The sequence below is a fragment of the Mus musculus genome, chromosome 2 (assembly GCF_000001635.26).
Source record: "Mus musculus strain C57BL/6J chromosome 2, GRCm38.p6 C57BL/6J".
NCBI lineage: Eukaryota > Metazoa > Chordata > Mammalia > Rodentia > Muridae > Mus > Mus musculus.
Window position 1 is genome coordinate 87236224 of NC_000068.7, and position 16985 is coordinate 87253208.

Below are 16985 nucleotides of genomic sequence, written 5' to 3' on the forward strand. Positions count from 1 at the left end.
TTTAATGCTATGGGATTGCCTAAACTCATTAAGACAGATAATGGGCTATCCTATACTGGCAACAATTTTACTTCATTTTGTAAGGAATTTGGTATCAAACATAAAACTGGAATTCCTTATAACCCCATGGGACAAGGAATTGTTGAATGTGCTCTTCGCACTCTGAAAAATTGGCTTTCAAAAACAAAACAGGGGCAGTTATACCCCCCAAAAGTCACCAAAAGTACATCTTGCTTTTGTCTTGTTCGTTTTAAATTTTTTTGCCAAATGGTGTGCATGGGCTGCACATGTTAGGAGTCGTCGATGGACTGTAGCCGTCTGTGGTGCGGAGTGCGGAGCCCAGAGCCCATGGAGCAGGTGCAGATGATCAATGTGCAGTGCCTGCTGGAGACCGTGGAATTTTTGGAGCTCAGGTAGCGAGAGTGTGAACATGGCTATGTCTCATGTTTCCCCTCCATGCCGAACCCCTGGCTACAGCACTTGAAGCCCCCCACAGAGGTTGAGCCGGCACAGAAACATAGCAGTGGGAGCAGCAACACCAGCACTGCCAACAGATCTACACACAATGAGTTCAAAAAGAACCGCCAAGCTCACCTGCGCCTGTGTTTAAAACGCTTGAAAGCTCTGATCCCGCTGGGCCCAGACTGCACCAGGCACACAAGACTCGGTTTGCCCAACAAAGCCAAAGCACACATCAAGAAACGTGAAGAAGCAGAGAGCCAGCACCAGCTCAAGAACTTGGAACGAGAGCAGAGATTTTTAAAGCAGCAGCTAGATGCAAGTGCCTCAGGAGATGGAATGGATACGAATGGACAGCATTAGATCAACCATCTCTTCAGATCGCTCGGATTCAGAGTGAGAGGAGATTGAAGTGGATGTGGAAAGCCCAGAGTTCTCCCATGGAGAAGCAGACAGTGTCAGTACCACCAGCATCAGTGACCTTGATGACCACAACAGCCTGCAGAGTGTTGGGAGTGAGGAGGATTACTCCAGTACCAGTGCCAAACTCTCCTTCCCATCATAGAACCCAACATGACCTAACAATGCAGGGCGGAGAGCTCACTAGGCCTAGTCAACACCATCTCTCAAATTGGGTTCATGATGCAGTCTCCTCTTTAAAACTAAAAACTATACTTGAACAAAAGGGTCAGAAGACATGTATTTAAGCAAATACTTAATAAAAAGTGGGGTAGAGCCTCCCTGGTAGAACAAATATTCCTATATTTGGAAAGAATACAGTTTCTAACAGCAGCAGAAACCATGCATGCGATTATCTTGAGTTGACCAGGTTGACTTGAGAGACAATGGAGACTTCATTCTCCTGTTGTAGTTTGTTCACTCTGTGTTGAACAGACATTTAAGGATAGGGATATGAACCCTACCTGAGCTTCTTGGCCCTAGAAACAAAATCAAACTTAGAGTAAGGAAAAGGCAGGGTAATCAGGCATTAATCTCAGATAGCTGAAGAGCTATTAAAACTCAGCCTCTGTTTATCATGAAGCCTGTGGATAATCAGTTCTTTTAAACAAAATGAATTTTTAAAAAGCTCATATCATGATCTACAAAAGGAGAGACTCCATGAAGCCTTTTGAAAGAGGCCCTGAAGCAGCCCGGCTTTTGGTTGGATTCCATGCTAAGCCAGCTAACCTTTACCTGCATTGTTAGCTCTAGAGCAGCCAACCACCCTCTTGCCACCCTTTGTCCACGTAGTGGCATCCCATGCATGAAGGCCTGGATCACAGGAAGAAAAGCTCTGTGTGTCTCGGTGTCTTCGAGGATCTGAGGACTTGTGCACGCCATATAGCAGCCAAGGTCTGAGCCATGGCAGCATTTTTATTTGAGATTTTGATAACTGTTTGTATGTGTTGAAAACTAAAATGACATCCTTTTAAAGCTTGTCCATAAGTAAAAACATAGATGTCTTTTATAGTGGAATAAACTACGTGGTGAAATCATCTAGTTTGATGCAGCATTTAATAATGATAAATACCTCACGCCTCACTCTTCATAGTGCACAGGACAGACAGACGAACTCTGGGCTGGGTAGACTGAGGTCAATGCTGTTTTTGTTTTCTTTAGGACCACCTTTAACCATCTGATATCCATAGTAGACATACTATCCTAGTTAACATAGTTACGTTCAGCACTTGTCTCATTTAATGTAAAGATTCACATTTTTACAGGCAGTTTCTTCCCCCACAACCCCACTGTGTGGGTGCTATCGTTGCTCTTACAAATACCTTCAGAAATATTATCTTCTAAGTGAAATTTCAGCCTGCACTCTGATGTCATGTGTTCCCTCTGTCTTTCAAACTCTAAAGTTTCCCTCTGGGCCACTCTTTGCCCTGGGACGCCTTTCTGAAGACCTTACCTCAAGCTCTTTGGACTTTGTATTCTTTAAATAGTTTAACTACCCTTAATTACTTAAAAAAAAAAGCTTTATGGTTTTCATAACTTAATTTTTTTGCAAACTGATATTAAAGGTCAGTCTTCAGTGGATCGCCACTGGCATCCAGTTACTTCCAGTTCTTATGCCATGGTTAAATGGTGGGACCCATTAATTAATATGTGGAATGGTCCAGACCCCGTTATAATCTGGGGAAGAGGTTCTATATGTGTTTTTTTTTTTTTTCACAAAAAGAAGATGGAGTGCTATGGCTACCTGAAAGACTGGATCATCAAGTGGACACAGATCCTGAATCTTCTAGTAAGTATGATTCTAACCTGCTTGATGGCTAAAAATCCTTTTTAGCCAAAAAAAAAAAGTTAATTTGGAGCACAGCGTCCACTCTCAGAGAAATTTTTGGCTTATCTGCTGATTCTCAAAGTCACCTCCCCCACACCAGGAGGTCAGAGTCTGAGTTTGATCATTGCTAATTTGCAACTGAACTTGGAATTCACCAAAGAAGCTTTTATCCTGTTGTTTTTCAGCTATCTAGACTTTGTTTTTCAAGCAGGTCAGTCTTCCTCAAAGCCTGATTTCAGCAAGCGCGCAGCCTCGCCTCCAGCAAGTGCAGGTGGCAGAAATTCATCAATATGAAGAAGCATATTAAGTATATATTGTGGCTTTGGCTTGATTTGGGAATAAGGTGTGCTATGAGGGCCGGACAGTCAATGACAGGCAACCAGATTTCAGAGCTATATAAATCTAAGACAGAGGTACATGCCAAGAGGCCGTGGTTTGTTAATAATACACCACAGATCCATGTTTGTGTAAAATAAACACAAACAAGCTGCATGCATGCTCCTTGACAGATAAGAATGGCTCTGGAAAATCTGAGTCCCCAAGCCAGGCACAGCCACTAGCCACCATAACTCCCAGGCAGGACTATGGAGCATAAATAAATTTTATGTCTTGTTCCAGCTATTTTTATTATATAATCAGGGGGGAAATTGTAGCCTCCCTCAGCCTTGAAGCTGGCTGATTCAGACTTTGCTGCCACTGCATATGAGATCACTGAATATGAGATCATCTAAGCCTTCCGACTTAGATGACTATATTGTTATGCCAACTACCACTGCTCTTCTCTGAGACTCTGCTACCTGCTGAGAGACCCTTGAAACATTCCAGAGACAAATCCTATCCTGCACGTCACCTACAGGCTGGCTCCAGACACCAAGAATGGATTGGCAGGAAATGGGCCTGCCCCTTCCCCCTTTATAAGCACATTCTTTTAGTAAACTCGTGGGCCTTGATCAGAGAATACATGTCTTGCCTTCATTCTTTTCTCGCCATCTAGTCTCTCTTTCAGCCCCAGCCTGCCTTCCAGAAATACCCGGTTCATGTAGGCTGCTGGCTTACTTACTACTACAATAGAGAAGCTGAAGATTGTTTTCGACAAGATAGCCATTTTGACTATATTAATCCTGCCAATCCATGAGCATGGGAGATCTTTCCATAGTCTGAGATCTTCTTTGATTTCTGTCTTCAGAGACTTGAAGTTCTTCTCATACAGATCTTTCACTTTCTTAGTTAGAGTCACGTCAAGGTATTTTATATTATTTGTGACTATATTAAAGGTTGTTGTTTCCCTAATTTCTTTTTCAGCCTGTTTATCCTTTGTGTAGAGAAAGGCCACTGATTTGTTTGAGTTAATTTTATATCCAGCTACATCACTGAAGTTATTTATCAGGTTTAGGAGTTCTCTGGTGGAATTTTTGGGGTCACATATATATTATCATAACACCTGCAAATACTGATATTTTGATTTCTTCCTTTCCAATTTGTATTCCTTTGATCTTCCTTTGCTGTCTATTTGCTCTGGCTAGGACTTCAAGTGTTACATTGAATTGGTTTGGAGAGAGTGGGCAGCCTTGTCTAGTCCTTGATTTTAGTGGGACTGCTTTCATTTTCTCAATATTTAGTTTGATGTTGGCTAGTGGTTTGCTGTATATTTCTTTTATTATATTTAGGTATTGGCCTTGAATTCCTGATCTTTCCAAGACTTTTAGCATGAAGGGTGTTGGACTTTGTCAAATGCTTTCTCAGCATCTGATGAGATGATCATGTGTTTTTTGTTTTTGAGTTTGTTTATATAGTAGATTATGTTGATGGATTTCCATATATTGAATCATCCTTGCATCCCTGGGATGAAGCCTTCTTGATCATGATGGATCACTGTTTTGATGTGTTCATGGATTCAGTTTTCAAGAATTTTATTGAGTACTTTTGCATTGATATTCATAAGGGAAATTGGTCTGAAGTTCTCTTTCTTTGTTGGGTCTTTGTGTGCATTAGGTATCAGAGTAATTGTGGCTTCATAGAACAAATTTGTAGAGTACCTTCTGTTTGTATTTTGTGGAAAAGTTTGAGGAATATTGGTATTAGGTCTTCCTTGAAGTTCTGATAGAACTCTGCACTAAACACAACAGGTCCATGGCTTTTGTTTTTTTTTTTTTTTGGGGGGGGGGTGGGAGACTGTTAATGACTACTTCTATTTCTTTAGGGTATATGGGAAAATTTATCTCGCTAATCTGATCCTGTTTTAACTTTGGTACCTGGTGTCTATCTAGATAATTATCCATTTCATCCATGTTTTCCAGTTTTGTTGTGTATAGTCTTTTGAAATTGGCTCTGATGATTTTTTGGATTTTCTCAGATTCTGTTGTTATATCTTCATTTTCTTTTCTGATTTTTTTAATTAGGTTAATTAGGATACTGTCCCTGTGCCCTGCAGTTAGTCTGGCTAAGTGTTTATCTATCTTGTTGATTTTCTCAAAGAACAAGCTCCTGGTTTGGTTGATTTCTTGTATAGTTCTTTTAGTTTCTAGTAAGTTGGTTTCAGCCCTGAGATTGATTATTTCTTGCTTTCTATACCTTTTTGGTTAAGTTGTTTCCTTCTGTTCTAGAGTACAACCTGCACTCTTAACCACTGAGATATCTCTCTAGTTTCTATCCTTTTAGTTTTGATAAGTTATATTAAACTTACCTATGTAATCCCACTTGAATTTCAGAGGCAGTTAGCATATGGGGTGCAGGAGCTCCCCTGAACTACTTAAGGAATGATCTGGTGGGCGTTATGCCCACAAATCAAAAGACATTAGATTTATACACAATGTAGATCTTGCTAGTGTTGCCTTTTTGGACCCAGAGCCCCACCCCGCCTCCCATGGCTTCCCCAATGCTAATGCCCTATTTCCTTTTTCCAATGATCCCATGTTGACATGAAGCAGCTCAAACTTAGCTGTCAAGGAGAAATGGAAACACTTGTATTTGGTTCATAATTTTCTGTGGACAGGATTCTAGTACCTGTATACTTCAGAATGGATGGATTATGTATCCTTAAATTTCTCCCCTGGAGGCAGCGCCAGTTTGGCATATGAAGTTGTCAACCTAGAACATGAATTCTGTTCTGTGAAAGGAGGAGCCATTACATCCAAATCTTTTCTACCCACTGCTTAGAGCCTGGAAGTTTGGGGTTACCTTTAGAACTTTGTTGGAAAACAGCTTAAAAGAGACACAGCCCAAAGGATGCACATAATTGTGATGAGGGATGACCATAGCTGCAGCAAGCAGCTGGCTAAGCAAAGCTCAACAATGAGCTCTTACATATATCGTGGGGGTCATCCAGAAGTATGCCTGGAGTCATCTTTGTCTTGGATGCCTGTAGGTCCAGCCTCAGCAACAATCTCTGAAGAGATGCCACACTCCTTACATTGGAATTTTGTTCATGAAAGATGGAGTAGAACAATATTATCCAGCTTTAAGGGATATTTCCTTCAAATACTAGGTTTTAACTGAAATCTGTATGAGAAATTTATAGACCATGAATTATTATGAATTATGAATATAATAGTCTTTTGTTTTCAACGAGTGATTAAAAAGTAGACTATGATCTCAAAAAACTTGGTGCTGAAGCACAGGGGTACAGTGTTTCTTAGGGTAAAAGATTATATAAGTCACAACTATATCAATCTTAGGGTGTTAATGTTGTAGCATTTGTTTCTACAGTAGAATAGCCATAGATACAACATTACAATCAGTTTTGATTTATACCTTTATAAATTATTTTATTTAACATTATATTTGCACGAATATTAATCTTTTGATTCATAATATATCAGGATAATGGCTGGGGTCATGAATAATCCCAAGTGTGATATATGGCACATCTTATTGAGAGAGTAGAGGGCAGAGAAAAGTCTAAGTAAAGAGAAAATGGAATCTGAACAAGATGATGTTGCCTTAATCACTTAAAAATGTATAAAAGAGTACTTATGCTAAGTTTATCCATCAATCTTAGTTATCCCTTTCTTTCTATCTCTTTGTCTTTCCCACTGGCAAGTCCATTTCTGCTGGAACTTCCCTGTCTCTAGTCTGCTTTGTCTAATTTGTTTTGTATTACAGTGGTTATATTTTTGTTTCATTGCCATGGTTTTCAAAATTTTTTACTTATTCACTTTCTTTATTTTATTTTTAATGTTCAATTGTCCTTTGACAATTTCATTAAAAAATTATTATATTGTATTCTTTCTGCTTCTCGAATTTCTACGTCTTTCCCCCTGTCTTTCCATACCAATTCAGTTTTGTCACCTACCCACCCTGACACTTCTTTCTTGTCTAGTGTATACTGCCTACACACTCTCAGATGTAAGATCATCCACTGACGTTTTGTAAACATATTAGCAGTAGTACCTTTGAAGAAAACCATCTCTATTTCCAAGCAGGTACCAACTGCCATTATGTCCTTACCTAGGAGTAGACCCTGGTGCCTACCATGTCACTGCATGCTAGGATTTTGAAAATTATAAGCTTACACATAATTTTCATTGTGTTTGTATGTGAGTGTGTATGTGTGTGTATCTGTGTATGTACATGTATGTATGTATATATGTGTCTTCTAATGGTTTTGTTTAAAAATGGAGTTCCTACATCATTCACTATTATCTAAGAAGTATTAGCAAATTTACTTTTTAATAAACTTAAAATATTTATTTATTTTATTATGAACATGTATAAATGTTCTGCCTGCCATGAGGCAGGCAATAAGGTCTACCGTCACAATAAGGTTTGCCATTTATCACTCCTGGGATTATTCATAACCCCAGCCATTACCCAGATATATTAATCAAAAGTTTAATATTTGTACAAATAAGTCATGTTTTATTATTTCTGGTCACAGACACTAGGTGAAGATTTTAAAGACCCTAAAAACTGGAATTCAGGATAATTATGAGCCTCTACATGGGTGCTGTGAACTGCATCTGAGTTCTCTGGGAAAACATGCAGTGTGATTAACCGCTGATACATCTCTACAAATGCTATACTTTTACTGAGAGATTTGAAAGTTTAAAAATATCCCTTGAATCAAATCAATTCAATTAACATTTTTTTCACAATTCATCATTGTTGATTTTGTCAAATAATCAACTCTTCGTTTTGTTGATTCTTTGCATTCTCTTTGTTTTTAATTGGTTTTAGCCCTGAGTTTTATTATTTCCTGCCATCAACTCCTCTAGGGTGTTCTTTATCCTTTTTGTTCTAGAGCTTTCTGGTATGCTGTTAAGTTGCTAGTATGAGATTTTTTTCCCATTTCTTCCTTTCTTCATTTCTGATCAAGACTCCCAATTTAATATTCAGCACTGTGTTTATATATATGTAAAGCCCACAGAACCCATCCTTGTTTCAGCTGGAGTATGTTGCAAAGCAAGGTTAGCACAGCAGTCTAATCTTCTAAGTTCCTGTGTTTACCCATTTTTTTTTTAATGAACGAACTTAGTGTTAAGAACTTTCCTCTTAGCACTGCTTTCATGGTGTTCCATAAGTTTGAGTATGCTCTGTCTTCATTTTCATTGACTCCTAGAAAGTCTCCAATTTCTTTCTTTTTTTCTTCTTTGACCAAGTGGTCTTTAAGGATAGAGCTTGTTATTTTCCATGAGACTGTAGTTTTTTTGTTGTTTCTCTTGTTGTTGAAGTCCAGTATTAATCCATGGTGATAAGTTACACTGGTTTACTTAAATTTTCTCTTGTCTGTTGAGGATTTCTCTCTGGATAAGGAAGGTTCCCTGACATGCTGAGAAGACCATATATTCTATTGTGTTTGAGTGAATGGTTCTGTAGATATCTGTTAGGTCCATTTAGTTCATAGCATCTTTTATTTTCATTATATTCTGTTTAGTTTCTGTGTTGATGAACTGTTCCTTGGTGTAAGTGCGGTGTTGAAGTCATTTACTATTAATGTGTGCATTTCTATATGTGATTCATGGTTTAATGATATATTTTTTTTTTACAAATATGTGAGCCATCACATTTGAGGGGCATAGATGTTCATAATTGAAATGTCATCTTGGTGGATGTTTCCTTTGATAAGAATAATGTATTTTCCCCTTTTGATTTCTTTTGTTTGTAAGTCTACTTTATTAGGTATAAGAATGACTACTCTTCATTAATCACATCACAATAAAACCAAGTGCTAAAGCCTAAGGACTAGAGAGATGGATCAGTGGTTAAGAACACTGATTACTCTTCCAGAGTTCCTGAGTTCAATTTGCAGCAACCACATTGTGGCTCACATGCATCTCTAATAGGATCCAATCCCCTCTTCTGGTGTGTCTGAAAACAGGGACAGTGTACTCACTCACATGAAATGAATTAAAAAAAAAAGAAAAGAAAAAAAGAATGGCTTCTCTAGCTTGTTTCTTAGGTCTGCTTTCTTAGAAAAAAATTTTTTTCCAGATCTTTACTCTGAGATAGTGTCTCTCTTGTTGCTGTGGTGTGTTTCCTGAATGCACCCAAATGATATATCTGTTTACACATCCACTCTCAAAGCCTGTGCTTTTTAATAGAGAAATTGCATCCACTGAAATTGAGATAATAATGACCAATACGTCTTAGTTCCTGCTGTTTTGATATTGGTGGTGTTTTTGTGTGTGTGTGTGTGTGTGTGTGTGTGTGTGTGTGTGTGTGTGTGTTTCACTTGGTTTTATTGTGATGTGATTAATTTTTTGTTTCCTTGGGTACAGTTATCTTCCTTTTGTTTTTGTTTTTGTTTTTTTCTCATTTTATTATCCTCTATGAGGCTGGAATAGTGGAAAGATATTTCTTCACTCTATTGTTTTTATGGCATATCTTGTTTTTTTCACCTATGGTAATTTAAAATTTTGCTAGGTATAATAATCTAGACCAACAATTGTGCTCTATTAGGGTTTACAAGACATTTGTCCAGAACATCATATCCTTTAGAGTCTCTTTTCATAAGTTAGGTATAACTCTGATTGGACTGCCTTTGTATGCTAGATGGCCTTTTTTTCCTTGTAGCTTTTAATATCCATTTTTGTTCTATACATTTAGCTTTGATTATTTTGGAACATGAGGATTTTCATTTCTGGTCTAAGCTATATGGTGCTGTGTAAGTTTCTTCTACATTTATAGCCACCTATTTTTAGGTAAGGGGAGTTTACTTCTATGATTTTTGTTGAAGACTTTTTCTGGGCCTTTGAGCTGGAAATTTTCTGCTTCTATTCCTATTATTCTTAGGTTAGGTCTATTCATAGTGTCCCAAATTCCCTGGTTGTTTTACATTAGAAACTGTTTAGATTTGGCATTTTCTTTGACTGATGTATCACTTTTTTATTGTTTCCTCTTCAACTGTGATTCTCTCTTCCATCTCTTGTATTTTTTAGGAGATCCTTGTGCTTGTAGTTCCTGTTCTCTTTCTAGATTTTCCATCTACAGTGTTACCTGTTTCTCTTTTCTTTAGTGCTTTAATTTCCATTTTCAGATATTGAACAGTTTTATTCATTCATTTATTGTGCCCTCCCCATAACATTGAGCTGGCTGAACAAATCACCAACACTGTAATCTGGCATCTGGCCTTGCTACATTTACAACTTCCTGCAAGAGAATTGAGAACTGCATACCCCCTGAGCTGCCAAGGAGCTTACTTTGCAACTCAATCCAGCTGAAACCCTCAACACAGCACAGCTGAAACAAAGGGATGGGTCCTTGGGTTTTCACATACATATTCAGAGCTGTACCCTAAAATTTGAGCTTTGATCAGGGAACTTTGTCTTGGCTCCTTATTTATCTTGCCATTCTACCCATCCATTCCCACCTCTTTGTTCAGAAACCCAGTAACTCATGGTGTCTTGTGGCTACAGTTTATTCCTTCACTTGTTTGATTGTATTTTCCTGTATTTCTTTAAGAGATCCATTATTTTTTTTTCTTTAAAGGCTTCTACAGTTTGATAAGATGAGATTTAAAGTCTTTATCATGTTCTTCTGGTGTGTTATGATATCCAGTGCTTAGTATGGTAGGAGAACTTGTTTTTTATGGCACCAAATGTCACTGATGTTTGTTGATTGTGCCTTTTTACTTGCCTTCAGCCATCTGTGTGTCTCTGGAATTGGTGGCCTGGTAGTCCCTGGTAGTAGCAGGCTTCTAGGACTGATTGTCCTGTGTGGCAGCAAGACTCTTGGGTGACAGGCAGAGCTGTGGCCCTGGGAGTGGACAGTAGAACCAAGATTGTAGTTGGAGGTGTAGACACCTGGAGCACAGAATTTATGGAGAAAAGCTCAGGTCTGCTTGCTTTGGAGAAGGGGCCCAGAATCAAAGGATTGGGACATGGGTCTCTTACCTTGATGTTCTGGATGGCAGAAGGCCTCCATTCACAAAGACAGGACTATGGGTCAGGGTGCTTTTCAAGTACTTTTAAAGAGTACTTTTATTCTATGCTTTCTTAGTAAATTGATCTGTAGCTTTCACTACATTTTCATTCTACACACAATAGTGATTTGTCACCATGATTAACACTATTTTCCTAGAGTCAATTTAGAGGTGTCTTTGATCTTCAATTATGTGCACTAGTTTGAGTGCTTTCGTTCATTATTTCATAAAATATAATGGTAATGATAATTCTGATAACTGAAAAATAAATATAGGATTGATAAAATTAAAAAAGAAAAACAGTATTCATTGGTAAAAGAATTGTTGAATCAGTACTGAACCTGATGGATCCTTAGTATTGGAAATGATAGCATACAATATTATGCAGTTAAGAAAGCAAACAGATTTAACAGGTGATAGGTAATATCACACTTCTAAAGTTAATTCTTTGGGGGCTAATAAATGATTTGAAATGTTTGGGAGGAAGAACAACTTTCTGTAGAAATGTTATAAAAATGTTTTGCTTGTTATACTGGGATTATTTTAATAAACTTACTAAATTAATTCCAAACTAAGACGCCTATGTATCAATTTAGCTGTGACAAGGGAGAATAGGTATCCCCACTGGAAGGAAGTATCTTCTTTATAAATGGTATTCAGTACTTAGAAAACAAGTCGGGCTCTAATTAAAATATGCTATAACCCCTTATTTTTATATATTTAAAACAATAAAACTTCAATCAGAAAAATACAGCTTTAGCAAAACTGAAAAGGTAAACTGCTAACTTGTTTATATTTCTCTCAGTAGTATAAATTTGTGGAATATAATTCAGTAATTTGTAATGAACATCTGAAATTATGAATTTTAGTATATTGACCTTAAAGTTTTATTGTTTGGACATTCCTAGATTTTTCTTATGATATAATTTAAATTGTAAACTGATATATTTAGTAAGCCTCTGAAACATTTAATTCTTAACATTTTTATTTATAATTACGATAAAGATATAAAGAAGCAAAATGAAAGAGTATTGCTTTTATTATAATGAAAACATGTTTTGCTATGTTGGTAATAAAGGAAACAGTAAAATAACAGCATTCCTAGAAATACTTTCCCTGTATAAAATAGTCTCCCAGTATTGGAGAAAACAGACAGCAACTTTATCTTTCATGTTATAAGTGCCATCTTTGGTAAACAATAGCTGATTGGATTGTAAAGATTAATGCCTTAATTTAATAAGTTATAAGACTCCTAGTCAAAATCATCGCAAAATTTCTATACAATATTGGTCTATATGTGTTTAACATGGTAAAAGTCGTCTTATTTTTCATGGAAATTATTTAGATACAAGGAAAAGTAAGCCGAGTTATATTACTCTAATAAAGAGTAAAGCCAAATGCCTATTATTTATGCAACATCATCTATTTTATTTAATATGTAAGAGTTAGCAATATCTTTTGATATAGAATTTGAATACTTTGTTTTCATATTCTGAGTGAATCTTTCCACTTGATTCACATGAAGAAGGAAATTCTAATGATAAGTTGTACCATTATTTTAATTTGAAATCATGCATCAGATAACAGAATAAATCAGAGCTTTATCTCTATCTACAATGCAGTGATACACATCTTTGAGTGCAGAAAAAGACACAAATGCATGCTATGTAGTTTTGCAATACAATAACTGGTGGGCTCTATCTACCAGGCTTACAATGGGCTACACAGACTAGAAGAGGTTTTTCAGAATCCAGATAGTATATTTGATAATTGAGTTAGGATTTTGTTTTTTCTGAGTACTCTTAAATTTTTTACTCAACAGTATATTGGGATTATTTCCCCGTACCTATCTCTGCATGTTTTCAAACCACAAAAGACTCAGTGTAATATATGCATATGATTTTTCCTTTCTAGGATGAGAAAATAACATATACCAATTACAATACTGTCTTCATTTTTAACCGTATGTCTTTCATATGTTTGGTTAAGTCCTTTATTTAACAGGTAGAAAGTCAACAAAATAAACAGACAAAAAAGAAGCCTTTTTTAAAAAGAAAAAAATATTAAAATGTGACAGAATGAAAAACACACTAAAATTTTAAAACAAAAATATGCTTTAAAAAACATGTTTATTAGGAGAATGTTTAATTTTATGATAAAATATTTTAGTCTTAGAGCAAGGGTTGCCTTGAATTCACACCAATACAATTATGTCGCCTTCTAATAACTTGAGATATGGAACTGTATTATAACACCTTGCTTTATGGAAATTTTTTAGACTTCTTTTCTTTCTGTAGAATAAATAGTGAGGACACAAACAACTTATTTTCCCCTTATAAAACTATATAATTTAATTAATAAACATTTAACTCGCTTCTATGTATACAAATCAATGGCAATCCTCACAAGAAACATGATGGCTTCTCTAACAGCTACACATGCATTGTGTTCTACATATTTAGGAGTAAACAACATGTAAAAAAAGAATAAAGTGAGTAGTAGAAGACTTTTAAGCTGACATGCATGGATTCTGAACTAGAACTCAGTGTTAAAAATAATCTATTGAGTCAATAAATACATAGAAATAACTGGTTACATAAAGAATGAATATTCGGGGGATAAGTCTGGAAAAATAGCTCAATGATAAGGGAAGTTGCTACAAAAATTGATGGTTTGAGTTCAATCCCTGGATTCCACATGATGTTGTGTATAACACATATCGCTTATCCAACCTAAACACACACACACACACACACACACACACACACACACACACACACACACTACAGAGAGAGAGAGAGAGAGAGAGAGAGAGAAGCAGGAGAGAGACATAATATAAATTTAAAAATAGGTTGAAATGGAATAACCTTGTGTATTTCATCAATAAAAGGGAATTTAAATATTTCAGGTATGACAAGTCAGAAAGTACTTCTAATTCAGATTTAAAATAATAGTTTTTTTTTCTAATTATTATTTTATCCTTTTTTTTTCAAACTCCAGATTTTATTCTCCTCCTGGCCCACCCTCTGACTGTTCCACATACCATACCTCCTCCCCACCCCGGTGTCTCCAGTAGGATGTCCCCAACCTCCCACCCCACTCCAGCCCACCAGACCTCTAAACTTCCTGGAGCCTCCAGTCCCTTGAGGGTTAGGTGCATCATCTCTAACTGAACCCAGACCTGATGAGGGCCTCATATCAACTGATGTATGCTGCGTGGCTGGTGGTCCAGTGTCTGAGAGATTGTGGTGGTCCAGGTTAATTGAGACTGCTGGTCCTCTTACAGGGACACCCACCTCCTGAGCTTCTTCCATGTTTTTCTTAATTCAACTACAGGGTCAGTAGCATCTGCTAATTGGTTTGGTATTAATATCTGCATCTGACTCTAGGACCAAAGTGGAATTCAGCCCAAAGGGAGACTCCAAGGCCTGACACTATTACTGAGGCTATGGAATGCTCAAAAAAGGGGTGTCTATCCTGACTGTCCTCTGAAAATAATAGTTTTTGTGTGTTGTTTGTATTTATGGATCCTCCTGTACAATATAGAAATTTCTACTTTTACTAATTTTCTGGCAAACTTCATGATTACATTTTTCATCATAGCTGAGTATCACTTCATAGTATACACATATCATACATTCTTTATGTATTTACCAGTTCCGAGATAGTTTGCTTTTTTTCTTCAATCTTCTAGCTACTGAGAAAAGAATGGCAGTGAACTCAGCTGAATAAATTTTTGGGTCTTATAACACAGCTGTCATATGATAAATGATTAATTGATTGAGATTTTAATGGAATTATAACATTTAATCCTTGCTTTTATTCTTCAACATTTCTCTTTTGCCCACCTTTTGAAATAATTGTTATTCATATTGTGGTTGCCGAATTTAGGATATTACCTAATGAAAAATGAAGATGAGTATCTTTGTTTAATTGATTTTAATTATTAATTAAAATACATCCTGGGGTTATAGTCAAATGTTCATTAGTATATAAGTAAAAGAGTAAAATCCTGTAAAAGAATGCCAACCTCATTCTTTTATATATTTAATGATTACATACACAGAAAGGGTAAATGGAAACTCTTATCCTGTCCCTGGCAGATGAAGATCTTAAGTCCTGTTTATCTCATACTACATGTGAGATTGAAATAAGAGATGTAAATAAAAATATTAAGATTAAAGCCTCTGAGACATCAAGTCTACTTTTGAAATTCAAAGATGAGTAATATTTTCAAAGGGTTAATCTTTTTAAAGTTTGGAACTCGCTTGAACAAATTCTGAGGCTATGGATATGGAGGGGGACAAGTGGTTTGAAGAAATGGCATCATAGTGGAACAGCAAGATCAGGTTCACATGGATTATGCTTCTGATATGGCAAGTGAATAAAATATACAGTTATATGAATTTTTTGATGTAACTAGGATATATATCTAACATGGTTAACTCATTTGGAAGACTTTAGGTATAAAACTATTTCAATTTTTATTCATCAAAACTCACTACTTCTAGTTCCAGAGACATCACGCAGAATAAAATCCTTCAAGATTCACAAAAAACCTTAGAAGTTGTAAAGACTGAAACACAATCCCAATTTGGTTTAAGAAGAAAATGCAATCCAAATATGTGAACCTACAAAGAGCAAACAAATTTAAAATCACAGACACAAATCTTAGTGTACCTATAGAATTTGTTCTCTTGGGATTTTCTGATATTCCCCAATTGCACTGGTTTCTCTTTGGAATCTTCTTCTTCATCTACATGTCTATCCTTCTGGGAAATGGCCTCATCATTTTAATCACAAGAGTTGAACCCACTCTGCAAACCCCCATGTACTTTTTCATCAGCAACCTTTCTTTCCTAGAAATTTGTTATGTTTCTGTCACTCTTCCTAGAATGCTTATGGATCTCTTCACACTGAAAGGAAATATTTCCTTTCTTGCCTGTGCTACACAAATGTGTTTATTCCTTATCCTGGGTGGCACTGAATGCTTCCTCCTGGCTGTGATGTCCTATGACCGCTATGTAGCCATCTGCAACCCTCTGCACTATCCTATAGTCATGAGTTCCAAGGTGTGTACCCAGTTAGTGGTTGGTTCCTGGGTCATTGGTGTTCCCATTCAGGTGGGGCAGACATATCAGATTTTGTCTCTGCCCTTCTGTGAATCTAACCAAATTAACCATTTCTTCTGTGACATGCCTCCACTACTCAGATTGGCATGTGGGAACATCTTTGTGAATGAACTTGTGGTCTTTATTTTTGTTGTATTGATTGTCACTATCCCATTCATGTTAATACTTGCATCTTACAGCAGGATCATCTCAACTATCTTGAAGTTGCCATCAAAGACAGGAAGGACAAAAGCCTTTTCTACCTGCTCTTCCCACCTTATAGTTGTGTTTTTATTCTATGGATCAGCTAGTATCACCTATTTAAAACCTAAGTCTAATAAGTATGAGGAGACAGACAAACTTCTCTCTGTGTTTTATACCATTTTGACCCCAATGTTCAATCCCTTGATATATAGCCTGAGGAACAAGGATGTCACAGGGGCTCTGAAAAAATTATTTACCAGATTGTTAGCATTGTGAGTCAATGAAAGCCAGTTAAATTATATAATGTTTTTATACATTCAATTAAAACATAATTTCATCTTTTAAATGAGTAAATAAATTGAAAATATGTTGTTTTCATAATGGACTCTATGCTTCAAACATAACTGCAAGCTCATTAACAGTGTTTTGCTTTTTAACATCAGTGTTTTTCCTTGCTTTATATTGGTAAAAAGAGGTTTATAAGTCAATAAAAAATGTTTGTACTTTCCTGGTGCCAAAATGTCCTTATAAAATATTTGTGTTGATGTTATTTTTCTTCTGATTC

The 16985-nt window shown here is 36.4% G+C and overlaps 1 protein-coding gene and 1 pseudogene across 1 annotated transcript; both read left to right on the top strand.

Annotated features, from left to right (window-relative positions):
• Gm13735 (predicted gene 13735) lies at nt 281–1221 on the top strand (annotated as a pseudogene).
• A 14395-nt stretch (nt 1222–15616) lies between these two features.
• Nucleotides 15617–16718, top strand: Olfr1115 (olfactory receptor 1115). The gene has a single exon (NM_146297.2). The coding sequence runs from the start codon at nt 15716–15718 to the stop codon at nt 16694–16696; it is 981 nt and encodes a 326-aa protein (NP_666409.2). The 5' UTR covers nt 15617–15715; the 3' UTR covers nt 16697–16718.
• Nucleotides 16719–16985: the final 267 nt, after the last annotated feature.

Coding starts and splice junctions, on each gene's coding strand:
- Olfr1115 (NM_146297.2), top strand. CDS start 15,716: ATGCAATCCAAATATGTGAACCTACAAAGAGCAAACAAATTTAAAATC.